At 54.4% G+C, this 23,274-nt stretch overlaps 2 protein-coding genes across 3 annotated transcripts in view; one reads left to right on the plus strand and one right to left on the minus strand.

The window, feature by feature from the left end:
- The window catches only part of LYRM4 (LYR motif containing 4), a 91,641-nt gene extending 83,819 nt beyond the window's left edge, over positions 1-7,822 (plus strand). For both annotated transcript variants that reach the window (XM_019986175.2, XM_070778464.1), the window contains one exon: positions 7,377-7,822. In XM_019986175.2, coding sequence (XP_019841734.1) covers positions 7,377-7,445 — 69 coding nt within the window. In that variant the 3' untranslated portion in view covers positions 7,446-7,822. The remainder of the gene's footprint in view (positions 1-7,376) is intronic.
- Positions 7,823-12,251: 4,429 nt separating this feature from the next.
- PPP1R3G (protein phosphatase 1 regulatory subunit 3G) lies at positions 12,252-21,944 on the minus strand. Its single transcript, XM_070778463.1, has one exon. It carries the CDS (start codon positions 21,217-21,219, stop codon positions 20,185-20,187), a length of 1,035 nt encoding a protein of 344 aa, XP_070634564.1. The 5' UTR covers positions 21,220-21,944; the 3' UTR covers positions 12,252-20,184.
- Positions 21,945-23,274: the final 1,330 nt, after the last annotated feature.

Consider the following 23,274-nt stretch of genomic DNA (forward strand, 5'->3'; position numbering starts at 1 on the left):
GGCTGGACACGAGGACGTGTGCGTGCAGCAGAAATCAGCCTTGAGGTCTGCGAGTTCCTGATCACACCAGTAAAAGAAGCCGGCCCAAAGCCACACGCTGTACGGTTCCATCTCTAGGAAATAATTCAAGATAAGGAGACCCGGAGAGACACGAATAAATCCATGGGGGTGGGGCGGGGGCTGACTGTTGGGGGTGCGAGGTTTCCTTTGATGAGGGGGGCAGTGACCAGGCGCCCTGGGCTGGATGGCGCCAGTGCTGGGTATAGCACGTGACTGTCACTGATGCCAGCGGTGGGCTCTCTCCACCTGCCTCAGCTCTGCAGCCTGGCCTGAGGGGCCGAGGGCGCTTCTGTTTGAATAACATGGGGCTTCTGCTTAAAATACTAATTACAAGGGACAGAAGCACTTTCAGAGGATTTGTACTGGAGTACAAAGATGATGGAGTTTGGTCTTTCCAGGCCAGGAGCTGGCCATCTCCTCCCTCCATTCCCTGACCCTTGAGAGGCTTACTTAGCTCTGATAAAGTAGCGAGGTGTTGTTATGGATATATATGTATTTGGAAAGGCCATAGGTCTGGAGTCAGAAGACCTGGCTGGGTTGGACTATGTCAGCTCCATAATTCGTGTACCAGTTGTAAAAGTATAGGCAGGTCACTGAATTCTTCTGATTCCCTTTATTCATCCAGAAGATGTATGTATCATGTAGTGATAGGATATTTGTAAAAATTAAGGGAGAAACTAAAATTAAAAGATATTTTTAATGAAATTAAAAAGATGGTTTATCCTTGTAAGGAAAGCTATGAAAACCCTTGACAGCATATTAAAAAGCAGAGACATCACGTTGCCAAAAAGGGTCCATCTAGCCAAAGCTATGGTTCTTCCAGTAGTCATGTATGGATATGAGAGTTGGACCATAAAGAAGGCTGAGCGCTGAAGAATTGATGCTTTTGAACTGATGCTGGAGAAGACTCTTGAGAGTCCCTAGGACTGCAAGGAGATCCAGCCAGTCCATCCTAAAGGAGTTCAGTCCTGAATATTCATTGGAAGGTCTAATGCTGAAGCTGAAGCTCCAATACTTTGGCCACCTGATGCGAAGAGCTGACTCATTGGAAAAGACCCTGATGCTGGGAAAGATTGAAGGCCGGAGGAGAAGGGGACGACAGAGGATGAGATGGTTGGATGGCATCACCGACTGAATGGACATGAGTTTGAACAAACTCCAGGAGATAGTGAAGGACAGGGAGGCCTGGCATGCTGCAATCCACGGGGTCACAAAGAGTCGGACACGACTTAATGACTGAACAATAACAACAAAAGGGAGAAGCTAAGCAGTTAAGCCACTCAGCCTGGTACCTGCCCAGAAAATGTGACTTTCCTCATGATGGATTGCTCAGCAGGTGAAGCGGGGGGCGGGGGTCACAGAGGAGGGTCAGGGTGAGATGCAGAAACGCCCCTGTGCTCACCCTGGGGTTGTCCTGAAAGCCACAGTCATGGAAACCTTGGGGTGAAACCAGGTCAGAATCCCCCACCTGCTGGTCAGTCCTGGCCTGCCCCCTGGGGGCCCAGGACCGTGCAAAGAAGCAGCTCTGAGTTCGGGGCAGAGTTGTGAAGCCAGGATGTGTGATGGTTGCCTCTCAATTATGATTGTATTGTGCTTTTTCTTTTCCACCCAAATTGTATGCTCCAGGTCATTAACTATTCTTCTACAATGTCATTTTTAATGACTGCACATTGAGGATACGCTTTAAGAGAAAGTGAAGGGCAACTCTCTGGCAACTAAATCAAAAGTCTAATCAAGAGCAAATTAACCTGAGAAGTGGAAGACTTTTTAAGATTTTCTTTGGCCAAGTCCTTGAATGTCTGGCTCTGTTTTGTTTTGGAGGAGTGATATCAGAATCTCCCACTGTAACCTTGCTTCCATCCAGCTCTCCTTTGGTTTCTGATAGTCTCCGCTTTGTGTGCTCAGCCGTGGTCTTCTCCAGTGTCGCAGGTCTACGCCTGCGACAGCTTTTTCGTAAATGCTGCTCATTATTCAATCTAGTGTTTTAGACTCAACTTTACCTGGTCTAAGGTTAATGTAAACTGGTATTCCCCCGCCCCCCTCACCCCGAGTGTGCCTCGTGTATCTTAATTCATCCCTCGATTTTCAGTCTTTATCAGATACTTTTGCTTTTGGAGTCTTGTTATCTGCCCCTGTGGTCCTGTTTCATACAGGGGCTGATATGGCTGACTTCGTTCCTGTCGTCTCATCCTGTTATTTATCACGATTTGTTTTCTCTTCTTCACCTCTCCATCTTTATTGGTCTGGGAACTCTGTTCTGCTCTTCTGTATCTTTGGTGACTGTCTCCTGTAGGCGGATGCGGAAACTTAGATGTGTACGCTTTTCACTGTTATTTGAAAAAGGATGTTTGGTTTTCCATCAAGACACCCCATCTCCCTGTGTGTTCAGTCACTCAGTCATGTCTGATTGGTTGCAATCCCGTGGACTGTAGCCCGCCGGGCTCCTCTGTCCATGGGATTTCCTAGGCAAGAACACTGGAGTGGGTTGCTATTTTCTGCTCCAGGGGATCTTCCCGGCCCACGGAGCGACCCCGTCCCCGCGCATGCGCACATTTCACAAGTACGTTACAGCCGTGTTTCCCCCTCAGTCTAAGCGCTCCGACCACACTGCCTGCCATTGGCCGCTCCCAGCAGCGTTGTTAGAGTCAGACGTTCGGGTCAGGTTCCTTCTGTCTGGCTCCTGGGTTCCCTTCAATTCAGTTCATTTCAGACTCTCAGTTGTATCCGACTCTTTGCAACCCCATGGACTGCAGTGCACCAGGCCACCCTGTCCATCACAAACTCCCAGAGTTTACTCAAACTCACATCCGTGGAGTTGGTGATGCCATCCAACCATCTCATCCTCTGTCGTCCCCTTCTCCTTCTGTCTTCAGTCTTTCCCAGCATCAAGGTCTTTTCCAGTGAGTCAGTTCTTCACATCAGGTGGCCAAAGTATTGCAGTTTAAGCTTCAGCATCAGTCCTTCCAATGAACATTCATGACTGATTTCCTTTAGGATGGACTAGTTGGATTTCCTTGCAGTCCAAGGGACTCTCAAGTCTTCTCCAACACCACAGTTCAAAAGCATAAATTCTTCGGCGCTCAGGTTTGTTTGTAGTCCAACTCTCACATCCATACATGACTACTGGATTGATTCCTTATGTGTATTGTTATTTTCTCTGTCGCCTCTCTGGTGTTCAGGTCTGATCGTTAGCCTGCCCTGCATGGCTGCAGTTCCGGAGGTGACAGAGGGACAGGGTCCCTCCCCTCAGGGACCCATGCAACAGCAGTGCCAGCAGCTGCCTGTCCTCCGGTGCAGGCTGAGCTGGGCGATCTGGCCCGGGCACCGCGTCTCCCACTGCTGCAGCCGTCCTGCTCTGGGGCAAGTGCAGGCTGGCCCCGGGGAGGAGAGCCCATGTCCCAGCCCTGCTCAGCGCCAGCGGGCGTCTGCAGCTTGTGGCCCAGCAGCCTGGTGCTCTCCACGGTGGCGTAGGCACAGGTAGGGCTTCCTGATGCCAGCGCCCCCAAACAGCAGGGTGTTCAGGGAGCAGGTGTGTCACTCACCAGGGCAGCACCCCTGTCACAGGGGCTTCAGAGGTCTGTGCCTTCAGTCAGGTGGTCTCTCGGTGTCCACTGCCGTGTTCTTTTCAGCCTGGCTTTGGGGTGGGGAAGAGAGAAGGGAGCCCCGTCACTCAGGTGTGCCAGGGTACATCCACCCCAGGGTTTTTCAGGAGGCTCCCGGCCCTGGGAAGGTGCGGCCGTGCCTGACGGCCGGTCCCCACATCCCTGCGTCTCACACAGCAGTGCTGGCACGGCGGGCGCTGAGGGGCACAGGCCGCTGCTGAAAAGAAGGACAGAGGGATGTGTGTGTCCTGACCCAAGGGTGCTGAGTGTGAGAGGCGGGCTGTGGGGACGTGGGCGTGCTCGTTCCTCCTCCTTCTGTGTCTGCTGTCGCCACCATTTTTCACGTGAAACAAGGTGGGCACCTGCCCCCGGGCATGGCATCCACTCAGGAGCTGCTGGGTGTGGGGGTTGGAGAGACTGTCCCGGGGGGCTGGGTCACGGGGGCAGTGCCCGGGGCGGGGGGTGGAGAGGGTGGGTGCTCATCCTTTTCTCTGGGGGCACCTGCTCACTCCTGCCTTCTCAGCACCTGGCCGATTACGCCCACACTGGGCCGGCCAGCCAGGAGGTGGGCACCCTCACAGCCCGAGCCTTCCGCCATGCCGGGCGCCTCTGGGTTGCGCTCTGGACACCCGGTGCCATGACCCCGACTGGACCCGCTGTGTTCGTCGCTCTGGACGTTGTGAGTCTCTTAGTGCGGCCGTCTCAGGTGTCTCTGCCCTGCTCCCCAAACCCACGGTCGGGGACTCGCAACCAAGCGGAGCAGTGCGTGACCGCGCCCCATGCCGTCCTTGTCCAGTGAGGCGCAGAGCACGGCCTGGCGGCAGGCCTCCAGAAGCCAGCCATCGCCTGCCTCAGTACTTGTCTTTTTATCTGACGTTTTCACGTTTGTCTAAAGCAGCTCTTTAATTTGAATCGGTTCACACTGACCCTGGAAAAAGGGTCCTGTAGGGATGGCAGAGCACAGAGCGGCCTGACTGTCCAAGAACGCATGTGGACAGCGTTCCCCAGGCTGGGTGTAAAGGTGCAGGCCGGAACCCGCTGGCCCCAGCACCGGCCCTGGGACTTTAGCCGCAGGTCACCTCACCTCGTGGCCGATTCTTGCGCTACCTGGGCCTGGCCTGGCCTGGGGCCCGCGTGCAGGCCCGAGGGGTGGCAGCGTGACCGCTCACGGGCTTCTCTCTGGCGGTTTTCCTGGCTCCTGCAGTCACCACCCTGGGGAGGGGCCAGCTCTCGTGCTGACGTGATCCTGGGTTCTGCCCACTTCCAAGAGAGCTTGGTAAAGCCCCTCCAGCAGCACTTCAGCAGCTGCGGGTGCTGACCTGCCCCCGGGTGGCCTTCGCCTCACAGAGCTTCCCCACCCACCCCGGGGACTCGGGGCCGCTGGCCGGCAGACAGTCGGCCTCTAGTGTCCCTCCCGGGGCCAGCTCTGCACCCGTCCCTGGGGCCGAAGGACGGGGAGTGCGGTGGGCGCTGGCCAGCAGGTCTCCTGCTTTACCCGAGCAGCATTCCTCAAGTCTGAACTCAGTGGAGCGCCCCCTGGTTCCTGGCTCTGCCCTCTTCTCTGGAGCCCTTCATGGCGCTGAGCGGGACCAGGTCGCCTCACACGGCTGCATTTCTTGCGACAGCACCTAGCCCCGTAGATGCTGGCTCTGAGAAACAAGAACTGCGTGAACTGTCTGACGGGGCTTCTGTTAGGAGGCCCAGGCTGGGCAAGGGGGCCGTGGGCACACACACTGTCCACCGTGGGCCAGCTGGAAAGACGCGTTAGTTCTGCCAAACCGTCAGACCGTCCAGAGGGTCAGTTGTCAAGCAAATGCTCACTTTTAGAAAGTAGTTTTGCAAGATCCATCAAGAGCCATAAAAATATTCATACCTATTTACCCAATAATCCCATTTTTAGAAACCTTTTATAAGCAAAATCAGAGATACTATAAAAGGTTTATACATGAGAATGGTAATCCCAAGACTGAGCAAAAACTCCACAAATACTCATCATATGAGAATGATTAAATAAATTATGCCTCTTCACAATGCGGCTTTGTCCATTATTAAAAATATCCTTTCAAAGACTATTTCATGACATAAGGATATAAAGTTAAGTTTTAAAAAGTTATGATTCTAAATTTAAATATTCTTCTTCAATATATGTGCATACATTTTAAATGTATAAGTGAATAAAAAGACTAGACCAAAAAATGCTAAAATACTAATAGCCACATACTCTAAAACAGGTATTGCGGGACAAAAGGAGATCTGTCTAAGTCTCCGTGTGGCTTTGTTCAAACTTCAGAAACTTTCAGACTGTCCGTTAATGGCACTTCCCCAGGTGATAGTAACATTGCTTCCACTTATCCTGGGCGCACCTTCTTCTTTGCAGTGACCTTTTTTATCAGTCATCATATAGTCTACAATTAAAATTCACAGTATGCATTCATATCAGTTAGGATTTGGTTTACTTGTGTATAACAAAAAACCCAAATAACACATTTAAAAATATAGAGATTTATTTTTCTCCCACATAAAAGTTGGCAATAAGCTAGTTAAGGTGGCTGGTGGCTCCACAGTCATCAAAACCTCAGGCTTCTGCTTCCTGCCTCTCATCTTCAGTGTGATGAGGCAAACTTACCTCCTAGTGCTAGAATGGCTGCAGATGCTCCAGCCATCAGGTTACAGTTACCTCCCTCCTTGTCTGTCTCCCCTCCCAGACTCTGAGCTTCCTGAGGACAGGATCAGTCTCAGTCTCCCCTGAGCACAGTCCTGGTACAGGAGGTGCCCGCCACTCATCTGTGTCTTGGCTGGGAATGGGCTGCCCTTCACACCTCCTCCAGGGCTGCTGGGGGCTTTCCCTCAACAAATGCCCCTAAATCATCTCTGCGGCTAAGCCCTCTGATCTCTGCTTACTTCTCTTGTCCTCTCATCAGTGGTCGTAGGACTGGGGGCCCCAGGGCCACAGCATGCCCGGGTCACCTGCCCTGCCTTTGAGGGGCTCTCCAGGAGACCTGGATGGACACATGCCCTCGAAGGTGGCCCAGGTGGGCTGCCAGGTGGGGGCAGCAGGCTTCCCAGCATCCCTCTGTTTGCTGCCGGCTGGGGGAACATTAGGAGGTGGAGCCGGCCCCTCGGGAGGTGGCAGGAAGCCCGTTACCTGCCCGCACTGCAGCACACGTGTGACTGTCCTGGGGCGCTCACACCCTATAGGCACCAACCGTGCTGTGGGTCCAAAGCAGAGGACTGTGAAGATTTGCTGGGAGCCTCCAGGGCTCTCTTACAGACGAGGATGCTGAGACCAGAGGACAGGTGGACAGTGAGACAGGTGCGTGAAGAGCCAGGCTCTGCCCGGTGTGGACAAGGCTCACTCACGCTTTACGGTAAAACTCCATCCTGACGGAAGAACCGGTCCTAAGGGCCGGAAATCCTGTGGGTGCGGAGTCACTGTGCATGAGGCAGCCTGGGTCTCACCATCTCAGGATAGCCTGCCTCTGGGGCTGTTCCAGGGGCGAGAAGGCGTGAATGGGAACTTTGCACTGTCCCCAAGGCGGGGGAACTGGTTGGGGGCGGTGGGTACGGTGCCAGGACGCAGCCAAAGCAAAGCCGCGACTGCACTCTGCCCACAGCACAGTCTCCAGAATGACGCACGTCTGTGGAGACGCTCTTTCTGAGTTTTCACAGCTAACGGAGCCCGAGTTCCTGATCTTGTGTTCTCTTTGCCTCCAGGTCCACATTGGCCAAATGTATTCAACCGACAAGCTTGTCATTGAGAATCAAGAGAAGCCCCGGGCCTAGGAGCCGGGACCAGCCTCCAGCAGCAGCAGGACCACCGGCAGCACCGTCCCGCTTGCCGTGGGGCCCCCAGCAGGCCTCGGGGGGCCTCCGCACCAGCTTTAAATAGCCTCACTCTGCCTGCCCTCCAGGGACTGATGAACTGAGCGACGTGTCCCCTCTTCTGCAGCCTTGGTGACAGAGGTCGGCTGGCGCCGGCTGTCCTCTGTTCAAGCGTCAGGATGAAGAGCTGGAGTGCCTCGAGGGAAGGCCGTGTACAGTGGAGTCTCGTCCACCCCACCCCACCCTGTGGCTCCGCAGCACCTGTATAGAGCATTTCCAGACGTGTTTCTCGGTCCTTGACAATAAATGGAAGCATCTCCCTGGCCTTCTCTGCCAGACACACGTGTCTTCATGACTAATGCGCTTTTGGGTCCTGCTGGTGCTGGGCCTGCAGAGGGCGGTGGGGAGCCCAGCAGGGAGGGTCCAGCCCTGAGCCGAGTGTCCCCTTTGCAAAGACAAGTCCACACACTGGAAGAGATCCAGGGACGGAGGGGAGCAAGGTGCATTCTACCGCTGAGACCCAGGCCCAGCGTGACCACAGAGGTTCCCTGTGTGTGGCTGCTCACCTGGGGACGGTCCTACAACCCGATGCCCAGGGTGGTCTCAGGATGACTGACATCAGCCCCACCCCAACCTGTTTTGAATCAGAATCTTCAGTCTGACACACCCCAGGGGACTCCAGTGTATGCTGAAACGTGCGTCCCAAAGCTCACTCACTGAGACACAGTCACCTGGAGAGATTGGAGTTTTTAAAAAGAAATTTCTCAGCACTTCATATTTTGACTTGATAAGTGACAGATGAGGCATAGTTATTTATTTGTTGTGTTGTTCAGTCGCTAAGTCGTGTCCAATTCTTTGCGACCCCATGGACTGCAGCATGCCAGGCTCCCTGTCCATTTCCAACTCCTGTAGTTTACCCAAACTCATGTCCATTGAGTCGGTGATGCCATCCAACCATCTCATCCTCTGTCATCCCCTTCTCCTCCTGCCTTCAGTCTTTCCAGCATCAGGGTCTTTTCCAGTGAGTCAGTTCTTCACATCAGGTGGCCAAAGTATTGGAGTTTCAGCTTCAGCATCAGTTCTTCCAGTGAATATTCAGGGTTGATTTCGTTTAGGACTGACTGGTTTGATCTCCCTGCTGTTCAAAGAATTCTCAAGAGTCTTCTCCAACACCACAGTTCAAAAGCATCAATTCTTTGGCACTCAGCCTTCTATATTGTCCAGCTCTCATATCCATACATGATTACTGGAAAAACCATAGCTTTGACTGAACTGACCTTTGTCAGCAAAGTAATGTCTCTGCTTTTTAATGTGCTGTCTAGGTTGGTCATAGCTTGTTTTCCAAGGAGCAAGCGTCTTTTATTTCATGGCGGCAGTCACCATCTGCAGTCATTTTGGAGCCCAAGAAAATAGTCTGTCACTGTTTCCCCATCTATTTGCCATGAAGTGATGGAACCTGATGCCATGATCTTAGTTTTTTGGATGTTGAGTTTTAAGCCAGCTTTTTCACTCTCCTCTCTCACTTTCATCAAGAGGCTCTTTAGTTCCTCTTCACTTTCTGCCATAAGGGTGGTGTCATCTGCATATCTGAGGTTATTGATATTTCTCCTGGCAATCTTGATTCCAGCTTGTGCTTCATCCAGCCTGGCATTTCTCATGATTGACTCTGCATATAAGTTAAATAAGCAGGGTGACAGTATACAGCCTTGACGTACTCCTTCCTGATTTGGAACCAGTCTGTTGTTCCATGTCCAGTTTTAACTGTTGCTTCTTGACCTGCATATATTCTTCTCAGGAGACAGGTGAGGTGGTCTGGTATTCCCATCTCTATAAGAGTTTTCCAGTTTGTTGTGATCCTCACAGTCAAAGGCTTTAGTGTAGTCAATGAAGCAGAAGTAGATGGCTTTTTGGAATTCCCTTGCATTTTCTATAATCCAGCAGATGTTGGCAATTTGATCTCTGGTTCCTCTGCCTTTTCTAAGTCAGAGGAACCATAGTTCAAATCACCAACAATAATTTATAATTTTTAAATTTCTCCTGGTCTTTTTAATGTTTAGCCAGTTCAGGAAACTCTGCTCTTTGAGTATGTTACAGGTAGAAACAATATTCGTGTGAATTTATCCTTGAAAACACATCAGTTCAAAACAGGGAAAGAAGGAATTACTAACCTACTTCTGGGGAAGTTTATTTGGACACCAGTTTTTTGTTGCTTATCGCCTCCCTCCATCTGCAGTACTAAGTGATTTTATGACTCGTGTGTTTGGGTTTACACCAGGCTTGTGTAAACAGCCACAGGTCCCAACGTGGGGACTGTCGCCAACGAGCCGCTGCAGCACTCCCCACGTCACTTTAATTCTCACAGTCACGGGCGTCCTCCCGCCCTGGTGAAGACCGTGTCTGCCCGCCTCGTCTGTGGATGGTAGATGGTGTTGTGACACTGCATTCAAATGGTCCCAACATGCGTTCATGACGTCTGGCCCTAACCGACTGTTCCAGGATGCTCTGGCCCACATGTGCCCGTGAGACCCATCCCTGCTCAGTCCCAAGCCTGTTCCCCCTGTAAACCCAGATCTTTGCATGTCTTAGGGCCACGGTGTGAGAGCACCACTCAGCAGATGGTGACGTGGTGGGAGGCAAACCTCCCCACCGCCCCAGCTGGCTGTCCGGGGGCAGCGTCTCAGCCTGGGTGTGTGGCTCCGGGGCCCATTCTCCTCTGCCCAGGCAGGGGTGTGGTCGCTCAGAAACAACTGCGTGGGACCAGGGTGCCGCCAACAGATGTCAGCTCTGATGTCACTCCACGAAGGAAGCCTCCAGATCCTCGCACCGCCCTTCCCCTCCCGCTGAATTCACTTAGCAACTGAAACGAGAAGATCCTATTTGTTCTCAGAGGTGAGGTGAGCCCTGTCCACAGAGACTCTGCCACCAAGCGAGTCCCCTCCATCTCCCTCCACCTGCGGCCTCACCCGAGTGAACCACCGTGCCCCCCGCCCTCGGAGGGGACGACAAGCATGCAATCCCCACACCAGGGAGCAGGTTCCCTGGGCTGCACTGGGAGGGCATCTCCTGGACTCCCCAGCCATGGACACAACGCACCTTGATGGACACGGTAGAACCCAGATGATCCAGACTCGACTGAAGACAACCGTAAGGACCACGTTTTAACCGTTCCGCCTGTTAAACTGCAGTAGCCCCGCGACAGTGGCCCTGGTGAGACGCAGAAGCCACGAGAAGCAGCACATGGGTCGTGGGCAGGGACACAGCCGGGGAGGTCAGCGGACGAAGGCGGGCCCCTCGCTGGTGCTCTGTCCTAGGAACCAAGGGAGCAGCCCACGAGGACGTGCGCTCCGCAGATCCCAGGGGTGCGTCTCTTTGTTACAGAGGATCTGGAGCAAACTCAACCTTGGTAAAGAAAGCAGGCTTTTTCTCTGACCGTTTGCCCTGAGTCTGTGGGCAGGGCTCACCTCACCCCTGAGAACAGAGGATCTTCCCTTCTCAGTCTGTCTGCAGCCCTTGGTCCTGCAGGGAAACTTTCATGAAAATGGCTTCTCCTGTCGAGATCCACATGGGGCGTAAGACAGATACTTTTGCTCAGGAGATGCTCAAAGGCAAAGCTTTAAGTCCAAAGACCCTCAGAGCAGAGCCCTCCGAGATGAATCTGGGAGACCGCTGCCACTAACACCTACAGCAGACAAAGCTGGTGTCTTGTTGTCTTGAAGTTAGACACCACCAGTGGAGCGGGAACTGCACTGCTCTCTGACCCAGCGTCCCTGCGCCCACCCGAGGGCCGTTGTCAGGCATCAACGTGCGGGTGGCCCCTCCCCGAGGAGCTGGACTTGCAGGGGTCATGGCTCAGCAGGAAAACAGCTTCCTACAAACGACCCGCATCCTTTTCTTTCTAAAGTGATGAGCTTTCCTAGGAAGTTAGAAACCTTTTCCTCTCATCAGCCAGAAAGTAACAGGGAGCCCCTCATAAATGTCAAGTTAAACATTGTGAAAATATTTCCGTAGAACTTCCCTTCAGTTACTGAGTGAATTCAGGTGACTACGTCTGTCTTGAACACAGAGACAGTTTAATAACAACATAACTGGTTCTAAGTTTTTAAAGGAGTAATTTTTTTTTGCCTTTAAAAAATGTATTTATTGAAGTAACGTGGACTTAAAATGTGTTAGTTTCAAGTGTACAGCATAGTGACTCTTTTTTTTTTAGATTTGTACAGGGTCTTAGAAAAATGAATTTGTTATTCCATGGAAGGAGTACTTTCCATTTAGGTGCACCTCTTGCCTGGAAAGTCCCATGGATGGGGGAGCCTGGTGGGCTGCAGTCCATGGGGTCAAGAAGAGTCGGACACAACCGAGCGACTTCACTTTCAATTTTCACTTTCATGCATTGGAGAAGGAAATGGCAACCCACTCCAGTGTTCTTGCCTGGAGAATCCCAGGGACGGGGGAGTATGGTGGGCTGCCATCTATGGGGTCGCACAGAGTCGGACACGACTGACGTGACTTAGCAGCATGTGATTATGAAGCACATGTAGGATACACGATCGAGGACTCCAATATTAACGCTCAGAGTCTCGTCTTCCACTCACACTTCAACCATGGAGCATATTTAGGATTATTAATTTGCCAGATTTTAGCATGTATTTTTATTTCTAAAAACACAGCCTTTCACTTCCTCATGGGACTCTACAAACAGAAACTTGTTCAGAGAGGAAAAACGATGTATCAATAACCCAGACTGCAAAAATAAATAAAACATTTATTTAAAAAAAAAAAAATTGGAAGACAGGAATATGGTGTGGTGGGAGGAATGCAAATGGTGGGGAAAAAAATCCAGCCACTGAGGCGGAGAGGTAAAGACTTGGGTCTAATTTCACGTTCAGCTCATGAACATCAACTTCATGTTCCAGGGTCCCAGGGCTGCTGCTGCTGCTAAGTCGCTTCAGTCATGTCCGACTATGTGCGACCCCAGAGACGACAGCCCACCAGGCTCCCCCGTCCCTGGGATTCTCCAGGCAAGAACACTGGAGTGGGTTGCCATTTCCTTCTCCCAGGGCTGACCAGACCCCTAATGACCTTTCCAGCTCTAAAAGCCTGCAATTCCGGTTAAATCAAAAGGAAAGAAACCATCCTGCAGACCATCTGAATGCTAGTCTCGTTTTCGTTTTTCCTTTGGCCATACCTTGTGGCTTGCAGTGTCTTAGTTCCCCAGCCAGGGTTGAACCCGCACCCTGGCAGTGAGAACACCGAGTCCCAACCGCTGGACCACCAGGAATTCCCTGAATGCTAGTTTTTGGCACAGTCAGCAAGAAATCTTCAGCATCCGTCCCCAGCTTCGTGTGGAACTTCGGTGCTGTTTGGAGCCAGCCAGAGCACTCAGCCCAGCCAGTGGCCCACAGGAATATGGATTTGGGATGGACTGGGCAGTGAAGCCAGCTGGACTCCTGCAGAGGCACAGAGAACCAACTCATGGTGGAGGCCCATGGCCCCTTGGGTTCCTCCCCAGCCAGCAGTTCAGAGTCTGAGTCAACAAGTGTGTTTCCGGCTTCTTCTAAATTGAGCACTTTTTCTCCCTGGCTTCTGCTGCTTCTGTGATTCCTCAAGGAGAATTTGAACCCAGTTGAGAAAGAAAAGGGACATCTGCCTCTTGCTCACCAGCAGTAACTGTCCCCGTCTTCGCAGCAGGTTCAAAAGAAAGTTCTGAATGTACTCGGCAGAGCACTCAGTTTGGGGTTGAGGCACGCGGAGGCTGACACCAGCCAGGGGTCCCCGCCCCCGAGAGTCTGGCCTCATGGCTGGGGAGCCCCACTAAACACCTGGAGAACAACCAGAAAACCAGCCAGCGCTGGCCTGGGCGCGCGAGCAAGAGAGCAGGCTGGGCAGAGGGAGCTCGCAGAGATCCTGGGGCTGGAACAGCCTAGGGGTGTGAAGACTCAGGTCAGGAGGTGGAGGGCGTATCGGAAGGCAGGCACCCCGTAAGTGGGAGCGAAGACGGTGCAGGAAGTCCTGGCTCTTCAGCAGCTTCCTGGGCTTCACAAGGGGCTCAGTGGCAAAGAACCCACCTGCCAATGCAGCAGACAGACCCAGGTTCGATGCCTGGGTCAGGAAGATTCCCCTGGAGCAGGAAATGGCAACCCGCTCCAGTGTTGTTACCTGGAGAATCCCGTGGACAGAGGAGCCTGGGGGCTATAGTCCAAGGGGTCACAAAGAGTCAGACACGACTTACGGGCGGTCCAGTGGTCAAGACTCCACGCTTCCACTGCAGGGGGCGTGGGGTCAATCCCTGGTCGGAGAACTAAGATCCCACGTGCAGAGTGGCCAAAAATTTTTTTAAAAAATAGTGTGTGCTTGACGCGCCACAGAGAGCCTCCCTTCAAGCTCACAACCGTGTAGTCAGGCAAGAATCCTGCCCCTGCTTGGCAGACGTGAAAACTCACGCTCTCTAGGGAAGGGACATGTTCAAAAGCGCAGGGACAGCGAGGCCGAGCCGTGTCCACGGCCGGCCAGGCTCACCTGGAGCACGTGCGTCGCTCCCACGTGAGGCCACCTACAGGCAGCCAGCGTGCTTCTCTGCTAGCACCGCGCCTGGCAACGCTTCACATGCTGCTCAGGAGCAGGTTTTCTTTCTTTAAAAAAAAGTTTAACGTTGGTATTAACTTTTTATCTGAAATGGTTTGAAACTCACAAGTATTTGCAGAAAAAGCAGAGAATTCCCGGGTTCACGTCTCATAACTTACCCCAGCGATAGTATCTCCTGTAACCTTGGCTCACTGGCAGAACCGGGAAATCGATGCTCGGATGCTACTACTGACCCGGGTTCTCCAGCCTCGTGCTAAGGTCTCGGGGCCGCCGCGCTGGGGGCCTGCATGTATATTGCAGGATGTCCACAGCATCCACGGCCTCGACCCACTCAGTCCAGAGCCCCCCCCACCGCAGTGGTGAGCCCCGAAAACGTTCCCAGACTCAGTGACAGCTTTCAAGGTCCCAAATCACTTCACATTCTTTATTCAAATTAGGACTTTGGGTTCAGCACTTTTTTTCAAGTGTAGCACATACAGAAATATCACCATAACAGCAGAGAAGCTCACAGAAAACTTCCTCCAAATTCCTTAGAACTGAAAAGACATTTTCAAACCACAAAGATGTAATCATCCTTTTAAAAATCGAGGAGAAACACAGGGACTGGGTTCGGACTACAGTAGTTCTGAGTTTAAACAGTATCAGAATCACTCTCACAGAAACCTGTTACTCAAGCCAAACTTTCCACCAGGCACATTTTTCAGGCAAATGTCAAAACGAAGGTTAATGAGGTTACTTTCTCTCACATTATTAGCAGGGACTGTTGCAGAATTCCTCACAAGCACATTAAAGTATCCTGTCTGGGAGGGTGAGCGACAAGGACCACTCGGGCCCCCATAGCTCCAGCTTGGGAGGGCAGGCTCTGTGTGCACCCCCACACACACAGCCACGGCTGTCTTGGACCCTGAGACATGCCCCCACCCCTCTGTGAGTCAGAGCTGTCCGGAGCAACCTCCCTTGAGAGCTCAGGGCTTCCAGATACCCCGGGGTGAGCTGTGTTGCATTTTCAGACCCTGAAGGAATGATGTGGGTAGTTGGAGACATTGCAGTGGCCACAGACTCAACCACACCAGGCTGAAGTCAGACCATCGCTCACACAAGGGAGCCCCTGTGCTGAAGCCGGGTCCCGCTACCGACCGTCCCCAGCCTCCGCGGTCACGTACAGGTAACAGGTCACAGGTGTCTGTCCTACAGAGAATGGCACCGATGGCTTTAGAAACCCTTGGCTTAACAGACTCATCCCTGGGGTCTCCTGAGTCACCTGCACGCTGTCGGGTCAGGGCCCCAGAGCCCTGCCCTGGTCTTCACAGCAGCCTGCAGCCCACCCTGCCCAGGCCAGGGTCTCGGGGCAGGGAGGCCCCGCCACCTGCAGGCCCAGACCCCACATGGCACGTCCTCTCCCCGGCACCGGCTCCTGGCTCCAGGTTGGCGGGTCATGCAGAGCCGGGCAGCCCCCAGCCTCGGAACTGAAGACTTTGCAGGCCATTCTGAAAGTGTTTCCCCGGCCAGAAAAACTACTCTTTCAGGGCAGTTGCATCAGTACAGAAATTCCGTTTTTTTTGTTGTTGTTGTTAATCTTCTAAGATATTTATTTACGGATTTGGCTGCATCTTAGCTGAGAGACTCAGGGTCTTTACTTGTGGCACGTGAGCTCTGGTTTCCTGGCCAGGGATCGAACCCCAGCCCCTGCATTAGGAGCACAGGGTCTGAGCAGCTGGACTACCAGGGACGTCCCCAGAAAGTCATTAAAAATGACACACACACAAAAAAAAACCAGCAAAGCCTTAAATGCCATTAACAGAAGCACTTCTGGTTCAGACACTTTGGGATGGGAAAATGAGCAAGGGAATCCCAGATCTAAACGTGGGCTGGTTTTGTTTTTTCCGAAAGAACATATTCTCCTCAACCAGGCTGAAAAGGACATACAAAATGGAATTCTCTAAGCCATTTTAAGTGGTTCTGAATGTAAATGCACATTTCTTTTTATGTAATGTAAAAACAGACAAAACCTAACTTCCTACAAGAGACATCACCTGTTCCTCCCACTTCGGTTATGAAAAATGCCGACTCAGCTGCATCCAAACAACCTCCTGATGTCAGGAGTTCTTCTCCCAGAGCCGTCCCTGGAGGCGCTGTACCCACCAACACCGTAGAGCCCTGCCAGGCAGCCCCTTTAAGGACCATGAATTTCCCACCACCGTGAACTTCTCACGTGCTCAGGTGGGTGTTTTCTCAACAGAACACGTGTAGCTGTTTCTAGAAAGGCCTTCTGCAGGACTGCGCAGGAATTCTTCAACCTAGAGGTTAAATGTTTCAAGCTCAGTTCACCAGACACCTGCTTTCAGTCTTTACTCCATTCAGAGTTTCAGACCGAGTTTCCCATTTCTGGACACATTAGGAGGCTGCTGGTTCTCCTTGAGCAATGACTTAACAAGTTTCAGAGAACCTGAGCAGTGCCAGCAATACCAATGGGAGGGGTAATTACACAAGTCTGATTTCTCCAAAATGTCTGGAAGTGTCTCTACAGCATCTTTGCTTTCCCAGAGATGATTGTGTATCTAGATTTCCGGGTTGAAATGGCTCTGAACTGACGTTGTAGACTTCCGCTCTTCTATTAGATTCACCAGGTACATCTCACTGTCACACCTTAACAGCGAGTCGTTGATCTTCGCCATCTCCCCACAGCCCAAAGGTGACTCATTTCTTTCTTTACCAAAAATGTGTCTGTTCACAGAGGGTGAAGCCAAAGAACTAACTCTACAGGATGCAAATACTACATCAAAAAGATTCAAAGGGCTTTCAGTCCTACTGAGCCTAAAGTTAGAGTGTTTACCTGTCCAGCCACCAGCCTGGGAGGCTGAAAGGCCCACGAAGGGCTGCGTCCCGACAGCCCGCTGATCAGAGGGGAGCCTGGAGGAGGACGTGGAGACACAGCGGGTCACCTGGTGGAGCGTGTCCATCCATCACCAGTCCTGAGGAGAAGCAGGGTTGGCCTCTGCCAAAGGGGCTTCAGGCACCGGCCCGCTTACTGACAGTAAGGCCAGGATGGCCCTGCAGGACGAGAGGAGGGTCACTGGGCTGGGCCCAGTTTCCGCTCAGTCCCTTGCCTCTGTGACTGCACAAAGCACACCCCCCATGCTGGCAGACCGTCCAGGCCTGGCGTTGCGGGGGCTGGCCGGGCAGAGCTGACTGCAAACAGCCCACTGTTTGTTAGGGCTGCCTGCTAGGCTACAGCACGCACGGTGCCCCCTTTTAACCTACAAACCTGTGTCCCATGATGTGAGCCAGAAATGCACACCAGTACCGTGACGTCACACAAGAGCAGAACCTCCCATTTCTTCCCGAAGGCTGTTCCTTGCACTCCTGACAAAGTACACACGACATAGGTCACAATACCCTACGTGGCTCCAAGCCACACGCTCCTAAGAAACAAGCAGCTGAGTGAGGGAATGAGAAAGCCGAGCAGACTAAAACACGTAAACACCGCTGTGCCAGAGAGCAGAAACATGGGAAACTCATAAAATGATTCGCCAGGAGTCCAAAACAGACCTCCAGAAACTAAACGAGCAGCGGGCTCTGCGTGGCTCAAACCCACAGCATCGCCCAGGAAGCCCTCCCCCTGGTCAGGGCAGGAGGGGTGCGGCAGGCGGGGGCGTGGCCAGGTGGGGAATCACAGCACACCGGTCGGGAGTCGGTCCCCCAGGCCCTGCAGCCGGACTCTGGATGACCACTGCCACCGCCCCCTGCTGCAGGACAGCTCCCGAGCTGTGGTCCTGGCGCCCACACAGAGCTGCCCGGTGCACCCAGAGCTCGGCCAGCTTCCAGGTCCAGTGGCCACACCCGCTGGGCCACTTTATCATTATAAAGTATTTGTTTATAAGCACATGTGAATTAGGTCATCCACATGACCATTTTTTAAAGTCCGCTTTACTCCAACTGTAACTTGTAATTCATTAATTTCTGATGGCTTTCCACTCATAAATCAGTATTTAAACTTTTTCCATGATCAGTTACCTTTGGCAAACACTGCCATAGTCAAAAAGGATATTTTACAAACCAGAGTTCAAACTAAATATTTCTATAGCTTGAGACATCCCATTTTGAGGCATGAAAATATCTGGCAGTTTTTTGTAGCTTGATGTTAATTCCGAGGGGTGCCATAGGTCAGCTGTCTTGACTTTCTATTATTTATTTTTTTCTTCTTCTTTTTTTCCCCTGCGGCATAGGGGATCTTAGTTCCTCAGCCAGGGATCAAACCCTCATTCCCTGCATTCTTAACCACTGGGCCACCAGGGAGGGAAGTCCCACTGCTATTTCTTAGAAGAAGCAGTTGGAGTCCCCTCCCCAGTATAGGAATAATTGTACTTATTCCTATAAGTGTACTAAGATACTTATTTGGTGTCTTAGTGTTTACTGTAATCAACCAAGATTACCAAGAGTAAGGCAACCAGTTTTACCTTTACCCAAAGGAGGTTTATGTCAAGTGACAAATTTTTACTAAAAGTTTTAAGTGCTTTGTTAAATATAACTTTCAACATACAGTTTAAAAAAAAAAAAAATACTACTTCTCTAGAGCAGGGGTTGGCAGACTTTCTCTAACGGGCCAGACAGTAAATATTTTAGAATTTGCCATAAGGTCTCTGTTGCATCTACTCAGCTCTGCACTTGTAGCAGGAAGATGATTGTGCATAACATATACATGAATGTGCATGGCTCTGCTCCTACAAACCTGTACTGACAGGCATGGAAATTTGAATTCTGTACACTTCTTATGTGTCACAAAAATAGTATTCTTTTGAATTCTTCCAACTATTTAAAAATGTAAAAGACATTCTTAGCTCTCAGGACCTACAAGAACAGCCTTCAGGCTGCATCTGGCCCATGGGCTGTAGGTTGCCTACCCTGCTTCTTAGAAAGCAGCTGTGAAACCACCGGTCCCTGAAGATGAGCATTGCAAAACAGAGCTGACTGTACTAGCCATGTGCCCGAACACGTGAAAACCAAAGACGGACAGATTACCAAGGGATGACGGAGATTTGAAGAAGTCGAGTCCTCAGGAGGCTCACTGGCCCTGGTCGTGCATGGCCACCTTATCCTGGCATCCACGGCCATCAGCAGTGAATGAAGACCACCAACCAGACTGGTGCCCATAGCTGTAGCCTGTGCCCAGTGGGTTCAGAGCAGGATCTTCTTGGTGGGCAGGCTTCATCCTTCAAGTCACCACTCCCCACTGTGGCTCCAGGAGGCACAGAAAGCTCTTTCCTTCCCTCTTCTCCCGCTGGGGAGTCCAGCCACTGAGAGGCCAGCTTCTCTGACTGCCGATGGCCCATAAGTCCAGCAGCGACCGGGTGCTTTGCCTGCACAAAGGAGCTGGAGGCCGGGACCGGCTCTGGCGGCTCACAGCCAAGGCCTGACGATCACGCTGGCATTTCAACTCAACAAGCATCTTCTGCCCGGGGAAAGAACGACTTATACGAAACATTTTTAAGAACACTCTAGCCCACTATGGAAAATCTAGGCTCTTTCCACATCCAAGAGGAGGGCTGGGACAAGGGAAATTTGAAAATACTGTGGTTTGCTTATTTTAAAGTGCAGCAGCATCCGCTGAAGATGGCCCAACTGCCAAGGCCTCCCAAACTGCCGGGAGCTGAAATATCAAGTAGCAGACATGCACGTGGCCTTAAATTTTCAAAAGGATATCTGTATGCAAGCGCAAACACTTCCCAGATCCCAATTAAGAGAAAAGGCAGCGACGACGGGAAGGCTCCCGCGGACCCACTATCCATGCCAGCCCTCGGTGCGATGCTTCCACCTCTCCCTGAGAGCTGAGGGGGCGTCCACAGTTAAAAACAAATCCCAAAGGTTTGCAGCCTCGTTCAAGAGTCTTTTATTCGTGGAGAAAGTCACTGCTCGGAATCTTGAGGACTTCTTCCCATTCGATGCAGGGCGAGGATTCCAAAGGCCAAAGCGGCTGGGAAGGCAGGGCGCTTGGCCCGGGCTCCGTGCTTGCTGGCAGGATCTGTCTGGGTGCCAAGGAGCTTGCACTGAGGGCCTCCCTCTCCCCGGGGGCACGATGCCCGACTGCCTGGGCGCCGCACGCCATCAGCGCAGCCCCGCGGGCTCAGAGCGCGTCGGGCGGGCGCCCCGAGCGCAGCGTGTAGTTAGCCCCCGCGTTGTTGTCCCAGTACTCGCCCTGGGCGCAGCGGTAGCAGATGGCGAAGTGGACGGCGAGGCCCGGAGCGTCCGCGTCCTCCCCCTCCTTGGGCAGCAGGCCCGGGGGCAGGGACAGCGCGAAGTGGAAGCGCTCGGCGTCGGGCTCCTCGGCGTCCCCTGCCTCCCCCGACGGCGCGTCCGGCGGCAGAGGCTTCCCCGGCTCGGGCCGCAGCTCGGCCGGCACGTCCAGGAAGGAGCGCCACTCGGTGAAGGTGTAGCGCACGGCCACGGTGCGCGGCCCGGGGCAGCCCAGCACCCGGCCCGAGCCGGTCACCTCCGCGCCGCCGGGCGCCGCGCACTGCACGCGCTCCAGGCACACGCGCTGTCTCCGCAGGCGCGCGGCCGCGGCGCTCGGCCCGGGCAGCTCGAAAAGGGGCTGCAGCCCGGGCAGCGGCGGCGCGCGGCGGGGCGCGGCCACCACGGCGGCCAGCAAGCTGGGGAGCCCCTCCATGTCCTCGGCGCGCGCCGGGAAGCTGCGCAGACGGGAGAGCACGGCGGGCGGCACCTGCGGCTCCTCGGCCTCGCTGAAGTGCTTCACGCGGGCCAGGCTCAGCCCCAGCGCGTCTGCGAACTGAACCCGCTTCTTGCACTTGGCGCAGCAGTCGCCCGGACCGAGCGGCGCGTCCTCGGCCGCCTCGCCGCCCTCCGGCCCCGGGGCAGGCGGCTGGCGCTGCCGCAGGACCTGGGCCGCCTGCAAGATCGTGTCGGCGGGCAGCAAGAAGGAGCGCGCGCGGCGGCGGCTCTCCAGCTGCGCCTCCTGCTCCCGCGGGGTGACCAGCTCCTGCGAGGACCCACGCTCGGCGTCGGGTCTCGGGGCCGCCGCCACGCAGCCGCCCTCCGTGATGGGCGCTCCCGCGGCGGGCGGCTCCCCGGCTGCCCCGGGCTCTTCCGAGGGCGCGGGTCCCGGCGCCTCCGCACTTAGCAGCACCCCCCGGGGCTCCATGACGCCCTGGCCCGGGACTTGTCCTCGGGACACTTGACGCCTGGGGAGGTGCAGAGAGAGCGCCGCGCCCGCCTCGGTCCGAGAGGAAAAGGCAGGTCCAGTCGGGAGGCTCGGGGGTTTGCCCGCGCTGCCCGGAGCAGGCTGGGAGGAGGGCGCGGGCCGGGCGCGGCCGCAGGGACTGAAGCCGGCCCGCGGAGAGGGCGGGCCCGAGGGGCGCGGAATCCGGGCGGGCGGGGTCCCCGGCTCACCCAGTCCTGCCCGCCGAGCCCCGAGGTTAGCGCGCACTCAGCTCGGTCGTCCTTCTCCCCGCGAGGTCGGCCCAGCGGGTCCGGACAGGTCCGCCCTCCCGAGGGTCGCGGCGCGGTCTCCCGCGCGCTGTCGCAGCGGCCGAGAAGGCGCAAAACTCGCCGGCGGGGCAGCTGGGCGGCGGCGGGCCTCGCGAATCGGCTTCTCCTTCCTCCCCAAGTTTCAGGCGCTCAGAAGCGGGCCCGGCCCGGCGCGATCGCCCCACGGGCGCCGGTGGACCCGGATCAGGTCCGGGCCGGAGGCTGCGCGGGGCCAGGGACCAGGCGGGGGCCGCTTCCGAGCGCCTCTGGAGGCCATTCGCGCGGGGCCCGGGCGCACGTCCCGCCCCGCCCCTCTCCCCGCCCGCCGCGCTCGGCCGGAGCAGGGGGACCTGGGTCACTGCCCGGCCTCCTGGAGCGGGCCCGCCGCGCGTCCCGGCCTTCCCAGGGATGCGAACCGAGGCGGGGAGGGGTGCTGCGGTGCTGCCCAAAGCGTCTTCTGGTTGGTTTCGCTTTGTTTCCTTTTTAAGGCTAACTTTGGCTGCCTGTAGGTCGGAGTTTCCCAAGTCTGTCACCTGGCCGGGGTGTGCGAGCTCAGGACTGGGCCCACCCTAGGGTTCCAGTCTGTAGGCCCGGGGTGGGGCCGCAAAGTATTTCTCTCAGGAACATGCGTGAGCTCCTTCGTGGCCTCCCACGCTAGCGTGGAACGCCTTGATTGCCTGTCAGCCTGGGGACTTACAAGAGGCCCCAGACATACCTGGCGTGTCTATCCATTGGAACAAAGACAAGCTTTGGGGAAGATCATTGTTTTTACATTTACCCAAACGCTGACATAGGGCCTCCCTCATAGCTCAGTTGGTAAATCATCTGCCTGCAATCCAGGAGACGAGTTTGAATTCTGGGTCAGGAAGATCCCCTGGAGAAGGAAATGGCAACCCACTCCAATATTCTTGACTGGAGAATCCCATGGACAGAGGAAGGAGCCTGGCGGGCTACAGTCCACGGATCGCAAGAGTTGGACACGACTTAGCAACTACACCACCACCACTAAAGGCTGACATGCTAGGGAGTGAAATACAAAATCCGCAAACTATCTTAAAGATCAGATAGAACTTGTCAGAGACTTTGAGGCTGTGGAGACCCTCCTGGGCTTCTGCTTCATCAGCCCTTCCCCCCCCACCCCACCACCACCACCAGCACCTCCCATCCCCACCAGCACCCCACCCCTCCTCCAGGGCGGCACTCGAGGAAGGCGGAACTTAAGGAGGCCTGGCTGTAAGGGCCTGTGGGCTGGTCCAGCTGTCCTGTCCCACTCTTTGGTGGGAACGTGGGATGCTCTGGTATATGGGAGGAGGCCGAGGTTAACCAGAAAGTCAGGGAAGTAGATATAGAAGAAGGCAGCTCCGACCCCATTAGGGAGGCCAGGGAGCCTTGGTGAGGGAGGGGAGTGGGGTTAACAGGAGGGCCGCTGGGAGGAACGTTTCAGCCACACCGAGGGGTGGGGGGGCGCCTGCGAGAGTGGCTGCAGGCGGGGTCCCCTTCCAGGATCCTTAAGGCAGCCTCTGACTACCGTGGCGGCCTGGGCCTGGGTGCCCAACACTGGGCCCCTGTGTTCCTGTCTCAGCCCTCCTCCACATGACCACTCCCGGGGGAGGCCGACCCCTCTCTCCTCCAGAACAGCGCCTATCTCGTCCAGGAGGATCCCCCTCCCTGCCCAGACAGGCTCAGGAATGAGCGATGTAGGATGTGAGGTGGGCATCTGAGAGGCAGC

This window comes from Bos indicus, chromosome 23, assembly GCF_029378745.1.
Source record: "Bos indicus isolate NIAB-ARS_2022 breed Sahiwal x Tharparkar chromosome 23, NIAB-ARS_B.indTharparkar_mat_pri_1.0, whole genome shotgun sequence".
Lineage (NCBI taxonomy): Eukaryota > Metazoa > Chordata > Mammalia > Artiodactyla > Bovidae > Bos > Bos indicus.